Below are 20,789 nucleotides of genomic sequence, written 5' to 3'. Positions count from 1 at the left end.
GACCCTTGCTCTCCACGTTGGTGCAGTACCTAGTGGGGCTGGGTGGCATGGGGTTTGTGTGAGTTGTAGGTGGGACCGTTTCCAGTGATGTACATCCCAACCCCCGGCCCTTGACTGGTCCAGGCCTGAGGCTAAGGCCGGTCACTGCTGTGCTCGCATGGCACCTGCCTTCTCCAGCCCCTTACGGGTGCGGGTACAGCAGCACCACTCTCTTCAGCCCAAAGCACACTGGAACTGGAGCCTGCAGGAGCCCCAGGCAGGCCTGCAGCACTCCCTCAGCACAGCCTCTAGGGCTTAGATGGGCTCCAACTGCCCTGGTGTGGAGTGGGCAGGTCTGCCGCCCCGAAGGCTGAAGTGGCAGAGGGAAGCCCACTGGTGACAGTGGGCCACAGGCACTGCACATTCAGACGCAGTGCTGGGCTCTGCCAGCCTAAGGCAGGAGGTGGGCATGCTAGGAACTGTGTGTGGCGTATTTCCTCAGGGCCTGGGGGTGGGATTTTGGGAGGTGCTGAGTGAGCGCATCCTCTGAGGCTACGTCTTCACTACAGGGGGGGGTCGATTTAAGATATGCAAATTCAGCTACGCGAATAGCGTAGCTGAATTCGACGTATCGCAGCCGACTTACCCCGCTGTAGGGACGGTGGCAAAATCGACCTCTGCGGCTTCCTGTCGACGGCGCTTACTCCCACCTTCGCTGGTGGAGTAAGAGCGTCGATTCGGGGATCGATTGTCGCGTCCCGACGGGACGCGATAAATCGAGCCCCGAGAGGTCGATTTCTACCCGCCGATTCAGGCTGGTAGTGTAGACCTAGCCTGAGACTCGGGGCCCCTTGAGCGCTCCTGTAACCAGGCGTTTGGTAACTCCCACCCTGTGCCTCTCGTAGAGATCCCAATGGATCGCACAGGCCCTAGCCAGGAACTCCTACCCCTGCTTTATAAACCACAGCTCGGCTGTGAGCAGCTGGGAGAACAGCCAGCCGGCAGGGCAGCGCGCTGTCAGAGCACAGGCAGACGGACACGTCACATGCACATGGGGACGGATCTCCTCGGCCGGGCCAGAGTCAGCTGGTGTAGCCCCCGCAGGTTCCGGCAGGGGCAGGGCGATAGTGGCACTGGCTGTACGTTTGCTGTCAGACAGATGCAGACGCTGAGTGACTGCTTTCTTCTCGCTTTGATGGCAGTTTCCAGATTGCCACCTCCCTCTCCAAAGAGCTCTGTGCCCTGGTGTTTGGCGTGAACACCTTCTTTGCCACCGTCCTGAAGACCATCATAACCATGATCATATCAGACAAGCGGGGCCTGGGCCTTTCCGTGCATCCGCAGGTAAGGGGGCTGCGCGGCTGCCAGTGGGGAGCCACTCAGGAGGCCGAGTGGGTCGGATTGGCCCAGGCCGAGAAGCCTATGGCAGGGCTGTTTGGTGGTTGGGCAGGATAAGGGAAACTGCCCACAGCCATGAAAGTAGCCCATGGGCGGGCAGCGCAGGGCAGGGGTGTGACTAGTGGTCTGTATTGCTCGCCTGGTTTGCCATCTGGCTCTGCCCTGGCTGGTTATTGTGCCCGCCCTAGACCCATATCATGTTGAAACCCCTTTTGCACTTGAGCTGGCCCCTGCCAGATGGCGCTGCAGGCCAAGTTAGCTCATGACAACGTTCGCCTGGCTTCCTCCCTGCCCCTTCCCCATTGTTAGGGAAGCGCCTGCTACAAGCTCAGCTGCAAACAGCTGCTCCCCCCCCCGCCCCTGAGTGTGCATTCAGGGCTGACGTAGCGGCATTCGGGGAGTGGTTGAGTCAGCCCTAGAGCCCCAGCAAAGCCTTTGAAACAGCCTCGAACCCAGCGTGCAGCGGGACCAGTGCCCTGGCTGGCTTGGACGGGGATTGCTCATACATTGCCCGTGGAGCCAGGTCTGTGCCTCTCTGCTGCTCACTTTCCCAAATGGGAGCCGAGCCCGAAGGCTGCCCAGTTCCCCAAGCCCTGGGAAATGAACACGTGCTTAGGAGCAACTCACTGGGGAAATGGCTGATGGGAAATATAGCACCCTGCCTAGTAGGGGGCTGTTGGGAGGTTGGTGGCTGGACAGGGGCAAAGTTAAGGTTGTTTGGGCCAATTTAACAGTGTCCCTGTCACAGAGCCACCTGGAGCACCCTCTTGTGACAGGCCATGGCATGACTAGTGTGCCTGCCTCAGTTTCCTTCTCAGGTAACGCAAGGACTCCACACTAGGCTGTCTTGCCTTGGTAGTACCCCTCCTTGGGGCTGGTTTGTTACAAAAACCTTGTGCACATTTTCCAAAACATAACTCCCCAAACGGTCTAGTTATCAGTCCCGTGTACGTAGTCCTTAAAATCCCATGACATGACACCCCCACATATCACACGCCAGCATCTTCTGCCACACCTGGGCTCCTCTTGTGTCCTTCAGCTGGAGTGCAACTCTGCTCTTCCCAGCAGGCCCCAAAGCCTCGGCGGTCAAAGATGGGGGTTGCACTCTAGCCTCTCATCCTTGCCAGTAAAGCATCCCTCACTGCCCTCAGCCCACTCCCTGCTCCCCTGGGTCCAGCCTTCAGCGTGGGGACAGGGCCAGCCTTAGGGAAAATGGTGCCCCGGCCCCTGCTGCCTCCCCTGGCCTCCACATCCCCCCATTGCCCCTGGCCCCCGCTGCCTCCCCCCATTGCCCCAAGCTCCCTTCCGCTCCTCCAAGCCCCAGTGCAGCTGTGCCCCCCAATCATACAGCCGTTATCGGGGAGCTAAGTGGCTACCTGCTGCTGGGTACAGAAAGTGCAGGGGGGAAGGGTGGGGGAGGGGGGTCAGCCCTGTCCCCAGCTGCCATTAACCCCTTGGTGTAAGCCAGCAAGGCAGGGCAGCGCTGGCTGACTGAGGGGGGGCAGGCTGTGGGTTTAACCTGGGCTCTGGTGTCGTGTGCTCTCTCTCCCCTTCAGTTCTATGTGTACTTCGCCTACTTCACACTGCTGGCAGTGGTGTACCTGGGGGCAGCGGTGTGTGTGGCCGTGACGCACCGCCGGCGCAAGGTGCCGCAGGAGCCGGCGTTCGCCAAGGAGCTCGGCAGCCCTGCTGAGGAGGCACCAGGGAAGGAGAGGAGCTCGGAGCCGGGCAGCGTGCACATCTGAGTGCATCTGGGAGAGGAGACCCGAGGGAGTGGCCTGTGTGCACACCCCAGCCCATCATAGTCCCAGGGAATGGCTGGCCACGGTCCTCTCACCTTCCTCACAGTGTCAATGTGCACCTGAGAAAGCAAGGAGCGCAGGCCAGGGTGGGGCTGCAGTCCTATCCTAGCTTGTAGGGGCCACCAATCCCCAGGGCTGTGCGCACCCTTGGTCCCCAGACTGCCACTGCTGGCAGAGCCGCCGCTCCCATCACAGCCTCAGTGCTGACAGAAGCTGCACCATGCAAACCCCAGTGTTAAGAACGGCCTTTGAGGACAGAACGGCGCAAACCCGGAGATCCCATCCCAGCGCCAGGCCTGGCCCCAGGGCTGCTGCTTTGAGTGACACAGCTCCATTACTGACGCGGTTCCTGGGCCGGGTTTTCCCAATAGACACTTGCGCGCACACACACTCATTCGGGGTGACCTGTGCCAAGCGTACCAAACTCACCTTAGGCTCCTCCCAGAACATGAGGAGGGGACTACACCCGAGATGTTGCTAAAACAAGCCATTGAGGCTCTTTTCTTTGCGTCTGGTGTCAGCCCTCATGGGTCCTGTGTTCCAGCTTTGCTCCACAAAGGCTAGAAGTGTGCTCTTCGTAGTGAAAGCTGAGTGTCCCGTGTAATCGCCTGTCTTCAGGCTCTGGGGCTTGGAGCACTTCACCCGATGCGTCCCCCCGCCAATGCACTGCTTCAGCAACTGTCTGAATGGCACCTGTGCAGCCACTGCAGCTGCTACTGCCCTAGCCAGCCGCTTCCACGCCGGCTCCCCTGGGCCCCTCTGCACAAAGCATCTGACCCTCTGGCGTTGAATCTACGGCCGCACCAGGAGGGCCAGCCAGGCCCTCCCCACACATGGCTCCGTAGCTTTACAGCATGGCCCACAGAGCAGCCTTGCCCTGTACTACGGGGCTGGAAAGTCCTTGCACTAACCCGGGGCCTTGTGGCATAACTGTGGCCCATACTGCATACGGCCAGGGAGGTTCGACCCAAGCGGGACCGTGGTTGGCTCTCCTCGCCCAAGGTGGGGGCTGGGCTGTATCGCTGGGTTGGGCTGAGAGGGGCAGGTGAGCTGTGCCCTCCTGCCTGGCACACATCAGCTGACTGTAACAGATTGTGGCGGGGGGAAGGCGGCTGTAAGTGCGGGGAGGCATCTGGCAGCCCTTTCCAGCCCAGCACGGAGCGAGGGGGCCCATTGCTGCCCTCAGCCACTGTGCTCCTCTCGGGTCTGCAGCCTGCACCGTGGTGCAGCGGTGGCCACTGGGGCCATAACCCTTGTGTGCTGGAGAGTGGCGCACAGCAGCCTGTGCCCTGATGGGCAGTGCTGCGGCTCACGCCCACGTGCTGCCCTCTGTGCACATGGCCAGGAGCAGATACCCCGCTGTGACAATCTGCTGGGGCGCCCCGCCTTGTGCGTGATGTCGTTACCCTTCCCCTCCCCACCAGCCTCAATCTCAGCCAGGGAGCGTTTTAATACTGCTAAGCTGCGTTCCAGCTCCCAGCCATGCCAGCAAACGCTGCAGGGCTCTGCCAATCTAAACCGTGCCTTAAACTGTGAACCCCCCAACTCCCAAATTCCCCAGCAACATCTCCCGGCAGCGGCCAGGCCCCTTACTGCACACGCTCACACGGTAGTAAGGTTCTTTTGTTGCTTTAAAGAGCCAATACACAGCCTGCTAGCTTCAGAGGGGCAGCTGTACCCACCCTTCCATTAGTGCACCCCCTTGGCTCATCATGAATGTAAACCACGTTTAGTAACAAACTGTCCCAGGGCTAAGCGCTACCACATGTTGAATAAAGCTAGACGGGGTTACACGCATACAAAAGTAAAACGACGCTGCGCCGCCTGAAATCTGATTGACCAATGAGACTTTGCAAGAGGCTGGTCCAGCCTGGCTGGCCAGGCTCCCGGCCAGGACCTGCACAGAGGGCAAAATGCTTGGGCCCAACATGGCAGGCTGTGGATGGCGCCCAAAGGTCAGTGACCCTGTGACAAGAGGCTGCCAGGTTCCTGTTGATTTGTATGTAACACTTCCAGTCCCTAATGCTCCATTTACACTGGAGACAGGTAGGTGGCTGCCTGGGAGAAAAACCCATTTCACCCTGTGTTTGGTCTGACTTTGACACATACGAACAATGAGTAGCCAAGGCCTCAGCCAGGGCTACTACAGACATTACACTGCCCTTACTCACCAGCGTGCCACAGGCATTCAGAAGAGAGACCCGGGAATGTACAATCAGTCAGTTTACTTCTGGGTCAGACCCTGGGCTGGATGCCCTGTAAACCATTGAAATGTAGTGTTTGCAGTGTAGCCCCAGAGGCTGGCTCTCTGTCGCCTGCTGTGGGTGGATGCCATGCTGGCTGTGCCCCTGCATTGGCTCTTCCTGCCGCCGGGCAGGCCAGATAAGCCCATGCACAGGGCAGGCCTGAAAAGCACAGCAAATCACTAGGCCTCTCTGTCCTACCCGCCCACATCATGTCACTGGGCCCAGGCACTGCTGAGCCCCTGGGCTTGTGTGGCCGGCAGCCCCCACTCAGGCCTGGCGCAGCGCAGGACAGTGTCCTAGCAGGGGGGCTTTGAGGGCCTCAGCTCTGTTGCTTAGCTGGTCCTGTGTAAAGTCCAGCCTGGCATGAGGGCTGTTGTGCTGGCAGTGCTAGGCTCCGTGTCCCACCCTCCCCCGCACCCGTGATGGGATGCTGGCTGAAAAGGCTCTGCCTGGCTCCCGCCCCTATCCCCAGGGTGCATTGCTAGCCACACTGGAGAGGGCAGCCAGCAGCAGCCCTTTTCTCATCCAAGTGCCTGGTACCAGCTGAACTCTGAGTCAGCTGCCAGCAGGCAAGGGCCCTGGGGGCCGGACATAGGTCAGGGCATCCCAGGAGCCTGCTTGCAGCCTGGACTCTACCCCGGCCCCCCAACACGGTCGCTCCCAGCCAGGCCAGCCCCTGCACACCATCTTGCCTGGCTCGGCCAGCGCAGGCCCCGTGTGCGATTGCTCCAGCCCCAGGGTACCATCAGTCCCAGTACACAGGGGCAGGCTCGGGGGGTCACCCCGATGAAAGAGGAATCAACTCCCTGCTCATCTAGCCCCCCGCCCCCCCAAAGAAGGCCCTTTCCCCAGAACAGCTCCAGCCCTGTTCTCTGCCCACCACCTGCTGCTCCCTCCCAGCTGGGCACCAGCACTGGCCCACAGCCTAGTGCATGGCCACAGCCCCCGTGGCTGGGAGGCACCAGGCACCGCCAGGATCCATCACCCTCTTTGGGATTTCAGGGCCTGCCTTTAGCTCCCAGGTGTTCAGCTAGTCACTTTCCTAACCCAGGCTGGACAATTGCTGCAGCCTGTTGTGTGAGACTGTGCGGCACCACGGCACTGGGGGCCCAGGGCTCCATCTGGCACCGCAGCACTAGGGACATGGGGGCTCTGGCCAGCACTGCAATGTTAGGGATGCAGCGGCCTGGGGCTCTGTCCAGAAGCGCAGTGCTAGGGGCGTGTCTGACCCACAGCCCGGGGGCCTGGCCAGCCAGGTCCCATCCGGCACTGTGCTACCTGTGCCTGGCAGCCAAAAGGGGAAGCAGCGAGCTGGTGCGGGGCTGGATTTCACACCAACACTGATTCTGCTAGGCCTGTGCTCGGTAGTTATTGACACACCACCTTCCCATGGGGAGCGCCACAGCTGGAGCTGGGCTGGGGCCTCACTGCCACCCCTTGGGTAACTTGTTTCCCTCAGCCTGTGACCATGGAGCTGGGGAATCAGCTGCTAGCACAGCAGATCAGGGGCAGCGACGCCAATGCTACGCGGATGCTGGGCTCTTCCCCCAGCCAGCCCCAGAGCCCAGCCAGCGTTCCACCTGCACTGCACAGCCCCGGGGGTCTCAGCTTCCCAAGCATTCACATGGCACAAGAAATGCCAAGACTGACAGCTGCTAGTCCCGGCTGGGCTGGGGAGGGACGGGACTTTCTCTTTCTCTGCATGGGCAGTGTCAGCTCCACAACTGCTCTGACTCCACAGCCCACCCTCACTTCTGCACAGACTTCAGAGCTGGGCTCCCAGCCAGCCAGGTCCCAGCCCTGAGAGTGGCCTCTGCAGGGGAAGAGGAAAGCCCTACCCAGCCCAGCCAGCCCAGCCCAGCCCAGCCGCTGGAGTCCGGCATGTGATAGGAGCCCCACTCCCCTAAACAGCCAGATTTCATGGCCTGTGATGTGTTTTTCACAGGCGTGAACTTGGTAGGGCCCTAATGGTGACAGATTCTGGAAGGGATAGGAAATCTCCTGTCTCAGGGTGTCAGCCAGACTCCAATAGAAACCAGAATGAGACACTGCAGAAGATCTTCATGCAGGTGTTCCTCTGACCTTCTGTCTGCGTTTCGTAAGGGCTAGCTCCGTGCATTCACACCCGTACATCTGTCTTCACAGCCAAATGACTGGGAGTACAAGAGGAGACTTTCCTTTATTCAGTGCCTTTAGAAAACGGTTTAAAGAACACAACTGACAAAAAAACAAAAATCCACAGGCTTTAAATTGCATTAATTACACAAATACAGTAGACAATAAGAAACAGGAATTGTGTGACTTGCACAGCCTTTATGGTAATTTCAGTACAATAAGAAGCTAGTTAAAAATGTAGCACCTCAGATTTTCAAAACTGATTAAAAAAATCCTTTAGACATTAGTGCTTCACAAGGATGGTACACGAGGAGCATAGACGTGTGTGGAAGGCTTCTGGCTTTGAGGTGGGACATTCTCCTGGAGCTGATGATGCTCAGCTGCAGTATGGGACCTTAAATCCCACACCCAGACGTTCTCCTAACATTCAAACTTGCCTGTCATGGGCTGGGGCTCCCTCTGGAAGTCAGGTTTTATGGCAGCAAAGAAGCATCTCCACCCCATAATGCTCATGGAGGTCACAAAACCTCCTGGCCCTGACACCCAGTATTGCTAGAACAGGTACTTTTTAATCTGCCCTCTGGTACTCAAGGAAATGCCCCTTCCCCCCACCCCCAAGCAAAGGAGAGTACATTCATTCCCCTCATCAGCGCATGCATTGCTCTCCCTTGTCCCTAACCAGAGTAAGGCACATGTTGGCCAGGGTTTGGTGTGGATCGGCTGGGCTAGCCAGTGGAGGTGTGGGGAGGGCACCCCCCCTCAGCTAGCCAGTGTCCTGCAATGGGGAAGACACTGCACAGAACAGTTGGGGCGGGGATTTGGCCTCCATTTGACTTTCCTCTTATAACTAACCCGTTTGGTTCTTCCAACAAGGAAATGACTCTGTTTTCAAAGAACAGCCCGCCCCCCCCGGCAGCTCCTGAAGTACTACCCCCAACAGCTTACCCATGCCATGGGAGGAACCCACTTCTCGCCACCCACTGTGGGAAGCAGGGCTCCGCCAGCAGGAACCCCACTGCCAGCTGAGAGGCACCTGGGGCTGGGGGCCTGGTCCCACTCCAGCTGCCCTGGAACAGATGGAGGAAGGGAGGCGAAGCCAGGGGCTATCAGACCAAGCTGAGGGGGAAGCCAACCTGCAGACAGGGACACAGCTAGAGACTCAGGGCCTTTCACCCAGCTGAGCCCCCGCAGGGTGCACGGCCAGCGACAGACAGCAAGCCCTGGGATGTCACAGACCGAGCAGTAGAGCTGAGCTGGTGACAGCCTGCACTGCTCCGACTGCTAACGAGACCAGAGTGCTGCCCAGCTGGGGCCGTCACCCACCCCACAGCACAAGGACTGGCCGTGCAGCCAGCTCTCCCGCTTGGCCTCCCCATCTCAGCGAAGAGCATCTCGTGCTCCGGCACCCCGCGTGGGGACCACGGGGCCCTCCCTGTGACGACTGTCCTAGCAAGGGGGAAAAACAGGGAACCAAGGAGAGTTCACCCAAGAATACAACTAACCTGGTTAAATATGAGAGGGATTAAAAGAGAGAGACCCACTGCGTGTACACCGGAGATGAGGAGATGGCCAGTACAGCCAGCCGGCTCAGCCCTCCAGATGCCGGCCAGCACCAGGCTGGCGTTTCAAACTAACTCAACACTCTTTGGCTTTTCATCTGCTTCTCTGGGAATGGCTGTGTGAAGGGGGAAGCGGCTGCCCCGTTGGGGTCCCTCCTCTCTGTGCTCCGAGGCGCGGGCGGGGGCAGGTCACTTTTTGGAAGAGGTCATGAAGCTGTTCTCAATACACAGGACGATGAAGGTGTTCTGGCAGCTGCTCACCTTCTGCTCCAGGAGCTTGCCCGAGGCCAGCGAGGAGGCTTGGCCTGTCACCACGCCATCGTCCGTCCTCCATGTCTCGCAGTAGCTCTCTGTGAGCCGGTGGCCCTTGGTGTCAGAGCCGTGCCAGACATTCTTCTGAGGCCTGCAACACAAGGCAACAGCTCACTGCCAAGCCCATGGGCACGAGCAACGGCTGGAGTGGCACAGTTTGCCAAGAGACCCCCCCCAACCAACCCCTGGTCTCCTGTAAGGGGTCGGACTCACCCCTGTGGCGCCTCCTGCTGGTCTGGGGAATCAGCTCAATCCAGCCTCCGGAGTGCCCTCTGCAGGCCGGTGATCCACCCTGTCCTCTGCTGGCTCCTGTGTCCCTCCCAGGACCCCGGTGTCCCTTGCTCTGGGTGCTGCCCCCTGGCAGTACCCCCACACGCTGGGTCTCCCCTCCCAGGGGAACCCTCACCCACTAACCCCACCTCGCCTCAGAATAAGGCTACTGCCAGTCACCATCTAGCCCCACGCCCGGGGCAGACTGCAGTATCAGCCACTCATCACTGGCAAGGTTGGGTTTGGACCTGCTGCCTTGGCCTACCTCCGGGCTGCCCTCTGCAACCCCCAGTACCCCTTGGCCCAATGCTAGGCAGCAGCCTGGGGCTTTCCAGGCTGGAGCTCCCCAGCTCCTCAGCCTTTCCGCAGCCCTGCTGCACTCAGGTACTCTGTCTCTAGCTCCCTGCAGCCAGGCCCTTCTCTCTCTGCGTTCAGAGAGAGACTGTCTGCGCGCCTGGCTCCCCAGCCTTTATAGGGCCAGCTGAGTCTGTTTGGGGCATGGCCCCAGCTGCAGCCACTTTCCCCGAATCAGCTCAGCCTTCCCTGCCCCAGCCTTCTCCCAGGGCTGTTTCAGGCCCTTTCAGGCAGGAGCGGGTGTCCACCCCGCTACACCTCCCTTGCAGGAGCAGCAGGCTAGGCCGGAGCTACCAGTGCTCCCTCCCTGCAGCTTCCTGGGTGGCAATGAAACACAAAACCCCACGATGACCGCGACTGTGTGGAGGGGGGACGGGATCAAACCTGCCCTGGGGAGGGAGGCTGGAAAACCGGAGTTTCCAGAGCAGCCCAGCACGGAGACCCCCTGCTCAGCGTGTGTCACTCATTCGCATGGAGCCCCCACCACATCCAACCCCCCAGGACAGCAACCTGGCAAATCCCTCCATTCCCACAAACAAAGCCAAGATAGGCCCTGAGTAATGCGGCCCGGTGAGCTCCCTCAGCCTGGCAGTTCTCCCACACACAGGGGAGCCTGGCTGGCTGGACAAGGCCGTGCTAGCCAGGCAGGAAGGCTGGCCCAGAGTTCACGTGGCCCTGTTTGAGCCAGGAAGACCGAGGCACTAGCCAGAGAACTCACAACACCCAGACCAAGGAGATCCGCTCCCTCACTCTTCCTTGCCCCTGTTACCGGTTGCTGCTGGTTACACAAAGGTTCTGCCCCCCTGCCCAGCTTGGTGACTGCGGGCACCTCGCAGGAGTCATCTCCCCCCACTAGCTATCACGGCTCTGCTTCCCCGCACGCAGGGCAGATCCGGGGAGCAACATGCAGTCCAAGCCTGTGGGAACTGGGCCCAGAACCACCTAGCACACAGGCTAACCGCAGTACCTGACACTGCACTTAGCCAGGAGGTGGCCTTGTGCCCAGCACCTGCCCTGGGAGGCTAACAAGCCATTCTCACATGCACTGTTCCTACAGCAGACAGATCATTCCTGGCAGAGCCAGCAGCTTCTCCCCATGGCATTTACTTGCCTCACGTGGTGCTGGCTGGGAATCATGAAACCCCGTCCCCTTCAATGCCAGCCCGAAAGGGACCCCCGTGCCATGGGGACCCTGCAGTTGCACAGCAATGGGTCACTCCCTGCAGCGGCAGGAGGCAGCCGTTCTGCGACACCTACCACGCAGAGTCTCTCAGTACATCTCTTCCGTCAAACGAGAGGATGCGAACACCAGCTCGGAACTGAGCCTCTGTGCCCGAGAACAGCGCCTCCCAATTGTTAAACAGCACTTCATCCTTTGGGAGGAAAAACTAGTCACAGCACCGCAGCAATAGTGTCTGCTGGGAAAGCGCATGCGACAAACCAACCAGAGCCCCACTCCCCGCAAGGGATGCGCGGGAGCCCAGCCTCTCCGGCACTCAGCAGAGACGGCCGTCGGGAAGCGGGGCTGCCCATGGGCTGCACGAGGCTCCCATGCTTCCTGAGAGGTGCTAAGCGCCCCAATCCCCATCTACCATTGTGGGCGCTCAGCGCCACTTGTCGGATCAGGCCCTGCGCCCCAAGCGCTGACGGTGGGCTTGCTGCACTGAGCACGGCAGCACTCGCGTCTGCAGCATGCGTCGCTTGCACACTGGCCTGTGCTTGTGGAGGTCTGGGCCACATATGCAGTGGGGCTGGCACTCCCACACATGCGCTGCCTGCACCAAACTGCCCCAGGGCTCAGCAGCATTGCAGGCCCCCAGCAGTGCTGCCAGTGGGGGCAGAGCTGGAGAACAGAAGTGCAGTCCACCTTTACCAGAGGCCCGTGCTCCAGCCAGCCTTTCCGAGTGCTAACAGGCTAAGCCCAGGGTGTGTACACTCCCACCGCGTACCTGGAGGTTGACGATGGGCACTCCGCTCCGGTCGGCCCTGCGCACAATGCTGTACAGGTCTTGCAGCCGGGAGGACAGGAAGGCTCGGAACGTGCCCATCAGCCCGACTGCCCGGGCCTGCTGGAAGCACTGGAAGTCAGCTCCACGGATGCCACGCATGCTGCCGCTCAGCGGGGCGTTCAGCGCCACCAGGTGGAGCTGGAACGAGAAGACAAAGAGGACCCGACGTGCTGTGGCCAGTGGCGATCGGCATCTTGCCCTCACCCACAGAGCCACTGCCCCCACCCACCAGTCGTGTCCTCCCAGTGCCATGCAGAGACTGCCGCAGATGGGGAGCAGGCAACAGCGCCTGCTCCAGGGAAAGCTCCAACGTAGCTCCTCACAGAGGTCACCTCCTCCAATGCTACCAGCAGCATCTCTGCAGCATGCTCCCATGGACGCAGGGAATGGTCACTGATATCCTTGGTGTGCCCAGCCAGTAATGGCAGCACCCCCAGAACCAGCCGAGTGCTGTAGCGTCCCTGCCTCTCCACATGCTCTCCTGCCAGCCCACGTGCTATCTGCCTGACAGGGATCAGGGCTGGCAGGCTCCGAGCAGCCATTTGGCCTCGGGGCAGGGCTGGCAGGCTGGGCACAGTGCTGGAAGAAGGGGTGTGGGTGGGGATTAGGAGCATGGTAGAGCTGAGCATGACCCTTGGCTTTAGTGCGTGCTCTCAGCCTGAGTGCAGGCGACTGCACACCCCGGGGGGCCGTTTCCTCTCACTCTTCCCAGGGACACCCCACCCCAGTCTCTGACAGGTTGGGCCCAGCTGCCTCGTTCCATACAGTGCCTGTGTTGTACTGCAGTAGGTTGGCTTAGGGCACTAACTCCTCGGGCTGCGCACAGCTCTGCTCTCGCTCGGCGGGGGCAGCAGCCGGGTGGGGCAGCTGTGGCTGGGCAGTACTCACGGCGGGTTGGAAGTCAGGGTGCCTGTGAATGGCAGAGGGGGCGCTCTCCCCCCGGCGATTTGGGGAGAAGCTGTCCAATGGCTCTTGCTGGGGCTGGGCGCCGTGGGGCGAGTGGTCGGGGAGGCGGTGGTGGTTGGCGATGCTGTCGTCCGCTCGCCAGGGCCGGGCTGTGGAGGAGGGGTTGTGCTCTCGGCGTGGGTGCAGGAAGCCAGAGGAGGCAGTGCCGCCATGCGAGTAGTGGACACTTGGCGGCTTGTCGTACACTTCGTTGTCCTGTCATGAGATAGCGCGATGCTCACTGCCCAGCCGGAGGACAGATCCCTGGCTCCGTGGGCCTGAGCGCACAGCTCTCGGGGGGAGAAAGAAGGGCTCACTTACCAGCCCGGGGCTGGAGATGGAAGTGTGTTCCTCCAGCTGAAACAAAGCAAGGAGGCTCAATTACTCTCTGGCCAGGTAGAGCCAGGGTCCAGCCACACCAAACCAGTGAGAACAGTCAGGAAAGGAAAAGATTTTGGGGGCCATTCCAAAGCAGCTGGCGGGCGGCTGTGGCCCGCGGGCTGCCCAGTGACCACCCCCGTGTCAGAGAGCGCCAGGCTCTGTGGAGGAGCAAGGGGCAGGCAGCATGCTTCAGCTCCACACACAGCACAGGCTTCACCACAGACCGGCCAGAGCCAAACCCCCCTTCGAGCCTGCGCCAGAAAACCCACGCGTGGGGCTACAGCTCAGCATGTGCTTACTATGTGGGGAGAGTCCCTGTGGAGGGGAGGTCCCTGAGCGGGTGGGGTGTGGGGGGGAGATTCCCAGTGGTGGTGGGGGTCCCTGAGCATGTGGGGCGTGTGTGTGTGGGGATTCCCAGTGTGGCGGGTGTCCCTGGGCGGGTGGGGTGTGGGGGGGAGATTCCCAGTAGTGGGGGGTGTCCCTGAGCGGGTGGGAGGCCAGACTCCCAGAGCTGGAAGGCAGAAGAGGCTGCCAATGCTTACTTAGCAAGCAGCATCTGGGGCTGTGAGTGGCCCAGCAGTGCCAGGGGCGTGACTCCAGCAGGAGCGACCGGAAAGGGGAGCTGGGGGTGCTGGTACGCTGGGGGATGGTAGAGGGCTTCTAAAGAGCAGAGAGAAGAATTCTGCCAGCCCCACAGCCGGGTGGCGTTCCGGCACTGTGACGATCCAACCCATGCTTCCCTCCCAGTGCCGGCTTGGGAACAACGTCTGCCTCGCCCGCAGCCCAGAGGCGCCAGAACCGGCCCACCAGCCTGGACAGGGCCCCCGGCATTCCCGCTTCCCAGCCAAGGGAGCCAGATGAGTTTGCTCAGAGGGCCTGGCGTGGGCACCCCCCACACTAGCTGTGTGTCATTAATCCCCAAGGGACAGGGCTGGGGGTGCCCTTCTCGCCAATGGCTCTGGCAAACCACGCCTGGGAGCAGCGGCGGCACTAAATCCAACCTGCCCTCCCCATCAAACTGCCCCGGCCCCCACACGCTGGTGCAGGGAGCGCCAGGAACAGGCTGGGCCATGGGCGCTAGGAGAGCCCCATGCATGGGAAATGGCCCCTGTGCTGTTTGCTCCCCGTGGCACACAGAACAGGCACTGCCAGGCTCGGTTTCTGAGGCTCTTTCCTGGAAGTGGCAGCCCCAAGGACCTATGTGCCAGTCTCATGCTCAGCCCTCATTCAGCCTGTCAGCAGAGAATGGCCAGGGCTCTTCTCATCCCCATTCTGCCCAGCTCGCAGGATGACCCTGCATTGTTTATACAGGAGCTCGACGGTCAGAGGTCTTCAGATCTCGCCTCTGCCCATGGCTGGACTGGCACCAGGCCCAGCTCCTGCTGCTGGAAATGCCCAGGAGGCCTCTGCAGGATGAGGGGTCTGTGAGAGCAGAGCAGGCTGCAGGGTTGGACTCGTAGGCCCTGATCCTGACAAGAGACACATGCTCAACCATATTGACCGTGGGTCTTTCTCTGCCCTCCACAGGACTGCTCGTAGGGCATGTGCTGTGCAGGACTGGGGCCTTTGCCTGGCAGCGCCAGGTGCAGAGACCTGGTCCTGGCTGGGCCCCGGCACACCTGCAGTGCTCTGCAGACCGATCTCGACGCAGGTATGTACATAGCAGCCTGTCCTCCCGTAACAACATTGTTCATCAGCCCCACCCTGTACTCACACGGACTCTCCGGAAGCCGCTCCGCACCCGGACGTACAGCTCTTCTCTGTCCTGTACGAAGATCAGCCAGCCCTCGGGCACCTCCTGAGCCGTGCTCAGCATGGACTGATATGCTGGCAAGATCCGCAGCTGCTGGGACACACAAGCGTCAGTGCAATGGCACAGGAAAGGGCTGGGCTCAATGACAGGATGAGTCTCTGCAGTCCAGCACTGAGGTACGAGACGGGCTGTCTCCCGCTGGCCCCGGGTGTGAGTGCAGCTATGAGGCGAGGCTGGAGAACGCCATGAAATGGGCTCTGACTGCACGGGATTCAGCAGCAGAGGGCACATGAGCACTGGCATGCTTATTGCTCCAGCATCAAAGGGCTGAGAGATCAACCCTAATGGAGGCTGGCTGTTGGCTGCTGGGTGACTCCAGCCCTTTATACCCTGTGTTCTGGAATTGCCCCGGTGCATCAGCGCACTGGTGCTAGAGCAGGGCCCTGGCCAGCACAGCGGCCAGATGCTTTAGGGAACAGCGTGAAACTCCTCTGGACAATTCTGCCATCACCCGCCCCTGGGGAAGGCTCTTTCCTAACCTCAGGGATGTAGTGGCTGCTGTATCTCTTGGCATGAGAGCGGATTCCCCTTGTACACTTATTCTTGCCATGCTGCTGTTCCTACAGTGGCCTAATCCTTTTCTCATCTCTGTCTCTATAATATCTTGTAGCCCTGAGTTCCACAGGGTAATTCTGCCTCAAGTGAATGAATTTTATTTTGTCAGTTTAAGATTAGCTGCCCACCTATCTTATTGGCTGTCTCCTTGTTTTGCTGAGGAGGGCCTCATGCCTCGCCTTTCCCATGTCATTGATTTATATCTAGTTACAACGACCCCTCGCCCCCCCGTCTCCGCTCTGCACTGAACAGCCCTGTCTGTCTCTTCCCACCTCTGAGTATTTCCCATGGCTCTACAGCTTCCACTGCTCTTCTCGGCAGAATGGCGGATACCTGCCTCTCTCAATGGGCAGCGGGGCCTGCTGCAGAGAAGTGGGCTCTCGCTGGGACACAGGGTGGCACTGCAGAGGAAACACTCTTGCAGCCACGCTGCAGTCACACAGGAAGGACCCACCGCCTCCCTAGATAAGCTGTGCCAAGGGTTGAGTCTCCTCACTGCTAAAAATCGGCCCTTCATTTCTCGCTGCAGCTCCCAGGCAGGGGGGCTTCTAGACTGGAGAGCCCTCTGCGCTCACGAATCTCCCGGGGGTAGGTACTTACAGTCCCCGCCCCCATCTCTTGGATAAACGCAGCGGGTCTGCACAGATCCCCCTCACGTGCACAGTGCCCTCAGCTCCGTGCGCACTCCGGCATGGGGCTTTTGGTCCCCCGGTCTCTGCCGGTCCTTCCCACGGGGCTCTCCTCTTGACCCGGCTGTCATGGATTACAGCCCAGCTCCCGCAGCGGGTATTGCTTGCTCTGCGCTCAGTGCCCATGCCACAGGCAGCCCCCCGGCCAGCCCAGCCGGCACTAAGCAGAGGGCACTGATTCTCTGACTAGTGCCATCCCTGGCAACCCTACAGCCTGGCCTCTCCCGCTCCTCTGGGGCCCCCAAATGGATCCCGCTCTGTCCTTCACCCGGGGTATTCCTCCTGGGGGCAGATCTCTGAACTCTCCTACTAGGGCTTGTGTCTGGGTCTTCCCACTGCACTGCCCCCATCCTCCCCGGGACTGCTGTCCCCTGCTGGGCAGTCCTGGGCACCCTGCTCACAGACTGCTCACGCCACCTGTCCCCTCCCCGCATACCCTGCCTTACCCCGGAAGAGGTCAACGACTCGCTGGTCCCTGGAGGTCCCGGTGGCCCTGGCGGCCCAGGTGGGCCAGGGATGCTGACAGCTGGAAGGAAGAACAGGCTGGCACTCAGGGGGCTTTAGCACCTCAGGAACCAGGCAGGTCTCAGGCCTGGTAGGGGTGGGTGGGACGCAAGGGGCAGGAACACCTGGGGAGGCAGCGCGTGGGGAAGGGCACAGAGATGACTTCCTGGGCACATACTCACTTTGTCTGTGGGGTCCTGGAAAGGAGGGGGGCCCGGGAGGCCCAGGGGGACCTTGCCGCCCCTCGTACCCAATGCCAGGGGGTCCCTGAGGCCCTGGGGGGCCAGGCAGGCCTCTAATGCTGTCCCCCTTGGGACCCTGGGGATGCACAAGGGAGAGTCTTCTTCAGGTTAAGACACACAACCACTCAACCCACCCCACACAGCACCCCAGCCCCTGCACCCCCCGCCCCCAGGATGCCAGGCGCTCGCTGGCCCCACTGGAACTGCTCCCTTGTGAGGCCTTTCTCCCTGGGTATTGGGCATCCGGCTGGCTCTGTGGTCAGTCCCATCTGGCTGAGGGATCCCCCTGCCACGGGACATTGGCCCCTCCCTTTAGACACCCCCCTGGGGAGGGCCACAGTGCTGGCTGCCCCATCAAACTCTCCATCACCCTGCCCAGGTGTGCCCACCCTAACCCCATCCCCTTGCAACAGGGGCACCTCACCGGAAGGCCAGGATAGCCCTGAGGACCTGGAGGTCCAGAGACGCTTGGTCCATACAGTCCTCCCTCGCCGGGCTCCCCCTTCTCTCCTTTCAGTCCAGGGTCCCCCCGATCTCCTTTTTCACCCTGCCGAAGGCGACTGACATTAGTCTGGGCTGCCCGATGTCCCCAACCCTATCGCCATCGCCCCCCTCCCCAGGGACAGGGTGTTGTGAACTCCTTCCCACGCCCTGCTGCCTGCATGGGCCAGGACTGGATAAGCACAGCCCCGAGGGCAGGGGTGCTGTGACCCATGCCCTGGAGGGCTGGGCAAAGGCTGTGCAGACTGTCCCTGCAGCGCCTGGGTGGTGCATGCTCTGTGGGGACAGACAAGCAGAGCACGCCGGCTCCAGGAAGTTACCGGGCCTGCCCTCTGCAGGGCGCCCGAGGGGTGCTCAGCCTCCGGCAGTGGCGAGCAGCTCAGCAAAGGCCCGTTAACACACTGCACCCAACGGCCAAGTGCCCTTAACACACGGTGCCACCCGGAGATTCAGGGACGCTGAGTGCGGGCTTCACTTCCGGGGGTCACAGCTCTGGAGCTGGGCGCTTGAGCCACGCCAGCCTTGCCCTGCAGCCACAGCACAGCGGGCTCTGCGTGTGCAGCGACAGCTGGGGATGCCCCCTGTGACTCCTGCCAAGGCTCCGTGTGCTCCTGCTCCTAATGTCCTCAATGGCAGCAGTCCCGCTGAGTCCCAGGGGGCAGCCCCACATCTAGGTGACGCACTTACCCGGAAGGTGGAACCAAATTCATTGAGATCATAGGGGAACTGGCCTGCGAAGAGACAGGAACAGAGTCAAGAGTGGCTAGTGGGCGACGTTAAATCCCACAGCTGAGGGTCCTGGTACATTTCCTGCCGGACTCTCCCCGTTGCTTCGTCCCCAGACAGCTACCAATGGCTCGCCACGCTGGGCTGGGGTGACTAGCGCCAACCGCAAGGGCCTTCTAACCCGTTAATAGAACATTATTAAGGTGCAAAGTCAAGCACCCTGCAGGTAGGAAAGACCGGAATTAAGGCTGCCCGTGGGAACATGACTCTGCCCTTTGTGTGCATTGGGATATAGTCTTTCATGACATGATGGCATGCTATTGTTTCCTCAGAACCAGTGCACAGGTGGGACGGTGCTCCCTGATGAGCAGCTATTCCATATTTTGTTTTCTTTTCATTGTTCAGGCCTTATTTACTGCCCCCTGTTCAAACCCTGCTCTGAATCCAAATTATTCATTTCCTCATAAGCTTGTCTATGCAGCTCATCACTACGGTATCCGAGTACTTTACAAACAGTACTGAATTTATCCTCTCCCACTCAGCTCACATTGTGCTGTATTATCCCCATTCTACAGATGGGCAACTGCAGCACAAAGAGATTATGGTCAAAAGTATCCACTAATTTGGGGTGTCCAGTTTCAGACACCTAGGCATTGTACAGCACAGCTTCCACTGACTTCAGTCACAACTGTGAGCACTCAGCACTTCTGCACCTCACACCCCAGGGTCTCAAGTTGGGCCCCCAGAACATTAGGAGTAAATGTCATGGAAAAAGTCACCCACACATTGATTTTAGTTCACAGACGCAAGCCTGAGGCCAGTTTATTGCAATACATACCAACGCGTTGGGGTAGCAGTCCGAAAACTGCCACCCCTAGCACAGCATGCAGGCTGCTTTTATTCCGTCAAACCGCAAGCATAGTACAAATTATACGTCATTTGCGTGAAATAAGAGTTGGGGTCTGTACCTTTTTCCCAATACCTCCCCCATCAATTTACGAGAATTGGGTGCATATTGGGTGGTTTCCAATATGGGCAGTACTTGGCACCAGTTGGGGTGTTTTTCTCGGCAGGGTGCATATTGTTTTTCCGGGGTTTTACCGTTATAGGGCATAGGGGGTTATCACAGGACGCCCAAAGAAGAGATATGATTGGCTAGCTTTGCAGTTAGCTGGAATTACGGGAGAAGTTGGCCTTTTGCTAGAAGCGATTTCTTCATGTAAGCGGTGGTTATGTTACTGAGCCCTTCCACATTGCTCCTTCTCCCTCCCTCCTCTGATCATAACCCTTGACCGAATTTGGCAGGGAATTGTACAGCTTAGTCTTGTTCAGGCTTTGCCCTGTAAAAGGCCTTCACAAGGGTCAGTATACCGAGCCTCTGTCAGAAGGCCTAAGTTCGGGCCTTCTGCATTGCTTTGACTGACATAAGGGAGGCCACCCAGGCCTATATCTCCGCATAAACAAACCAAACTTTCATGGGTGGTCACTATTAAGTGACTTGCCCAGCATCACAGAGGAACTCTGTGGCAGAGGCAGGGATAGAATCCAGTTCTCCAGGGCAGCATTCAACTGCCTTCCTCACTAGACCATCATTTCTCTGCCAGCCCTGCCTCATTCATGGCACACCTTCCACTTCTGCAACAATTGAGGCAGGTCCTACAGACAACACCCTCCTTCACTGCACAGCCCTGACGCCTCCTCAGAGCAGGTCTGTCCTGAACAAGGCAGGGAACATGGAGTTCACAGCTCCTAAGCTCAGCCACCCATGTCTCTTTGCTGAGACTGCCAAATGGTGTGATTTCATAGAATATCAGGGTTGGAAGGGACCTCAGGAGGTCATCTAGTCCAACCCCCTGCTCAAAGCAGGACCAATCCCCAGACAGATTTTTACCCCAGTTCCCTAAACGGCCCTCTCAAGGATTGAACTCACAACCCTGGGTTTAGCAGGCCAATGCTCAAACCAGTGAACTATGCCTCCCCCCAGTCAGCATGGTCTTGCACACACATCACTGCGGATTCATAGATTCATAGATTCTAGGACTGGAAGGGACCTCGAGAGGTCATTGAGTCCAGTCCCCTGCCTGCATGGCAGGACCAAATACTGTCTAAACCATCCCTGATAGACATTTATCTAACCTACTCTTAAATATCTCCAGAGATGGAGATTCCACAACCTCCTTAGGCAATCTATTCCAGTGTTTAACCACCCTGACAGTTAGGAACTTTTTCCTAATGTCCAACCTAGACCTCCCTTGCTGCAGTTTAAACCCATTGCTTCTTGTTCTATCCTTAGAGGCTAAGGTGAACAAGTTTTCTCCCTCCTCCTTATGACACCCTTTTAAATACCTGAAAACTGCTATCATGTCCCCTCTCAGTCTTCTCTTTTCCA

At 59.5% G+C, this 20,789-nt stretch overlaps 2 protein-coding genes across 2 annotated transcripts in view; one reads left to right on the top strand and one right to left on the bottom strand.

The window, feature by feature from the left end:
• The window catches only part of SLC19A1 (solute carrier family 19 member 1), a 44,379-nt gene extending 41,018 nt beyond the window's left edge, over nt 1-3,361 (top strand). The window contains exons 5-6 of the mRNA XM_024203105.2: nt 1,182-1,323; nt 2,934-3,361. Of these exons, the coding sequence (XP_024058873.1) occupies nt 1,182-1,323; nt 2,934-3,122 (331 nt within the window). The 3' untranslated portion in view covers nt 3,123-3,361. The remainder of the gene's footprint in view (nt 1-1,181; nt 1,324-2,933) is intronic.
• A 4,224-nt stretch (nt 3,362-7,585) lies between these two features.
• Nucleotides 7,586-20,789, bottom strand: part of COL18A1 (collagen type XVIII alpha 1 chain) — a 120,672-nt gene continuing 107,468 nt past the window's right edge. The window contains exons 31-40 of the mRNA XM_029912933.1: nt 18,362-18,405; nt 17,598-17,720; nt 17,114-17,249; nt 16,874-16,953; nt 15,085-15,213; nt 13,311-13,346; nt 12,933-13,205; nt 11,985-12,182; nt 11,293-11,408; nt 7,586-9,502 (exon numbers count right to left, since the gene is read on the bottom strand). Coding sequence (XP_029768793.1) covers nt 9,289-9,502; nt 11,293-11,408; nt 11,985-12,182; nt 12,933-13,205; nt 13,311-13,346; nt 15,085-15,213; nt 16,874-16,953; nt 17,114-17,249; nt 17,598-17,720; nt 18,362-18,405 — 1,349 coding nt within the window. The 3' untranslated portion in view covers nt 7,586-9,288. The remainder of the gene's footprint in view (nt 9,503-11,292; nt 11,409-11,984; nt 12,183-12,932; nt 13,206-13,310; nt 13,347-15,084; nt 15,214-16,873; nt 16,954-17,113; nt 17,250-17,597; nt 17,721-18,361; nt 18,406-20,789) is intronic.

This window comes from Terrapene carolina, unplaced genomic scaffold (assembly GCF_002925995.2).
Source record: "Terrapene carolina triunguis isolate 2854851 unplaced genomic scaffold, T_m_triunguis-2.0 Scaffold380, whole genome shotgun sequence".
Lineage (NCBI taxonomy): Eukaryota > Metazoa > Chordata > Testudines > Emydidae > Terrapene > Terrapene triunguis.
The sequence above is the reverse complement of the archived record's forward strand: the minus strand, read 5'-3'. Positions and strand labels throughout refer to the sequence as shown.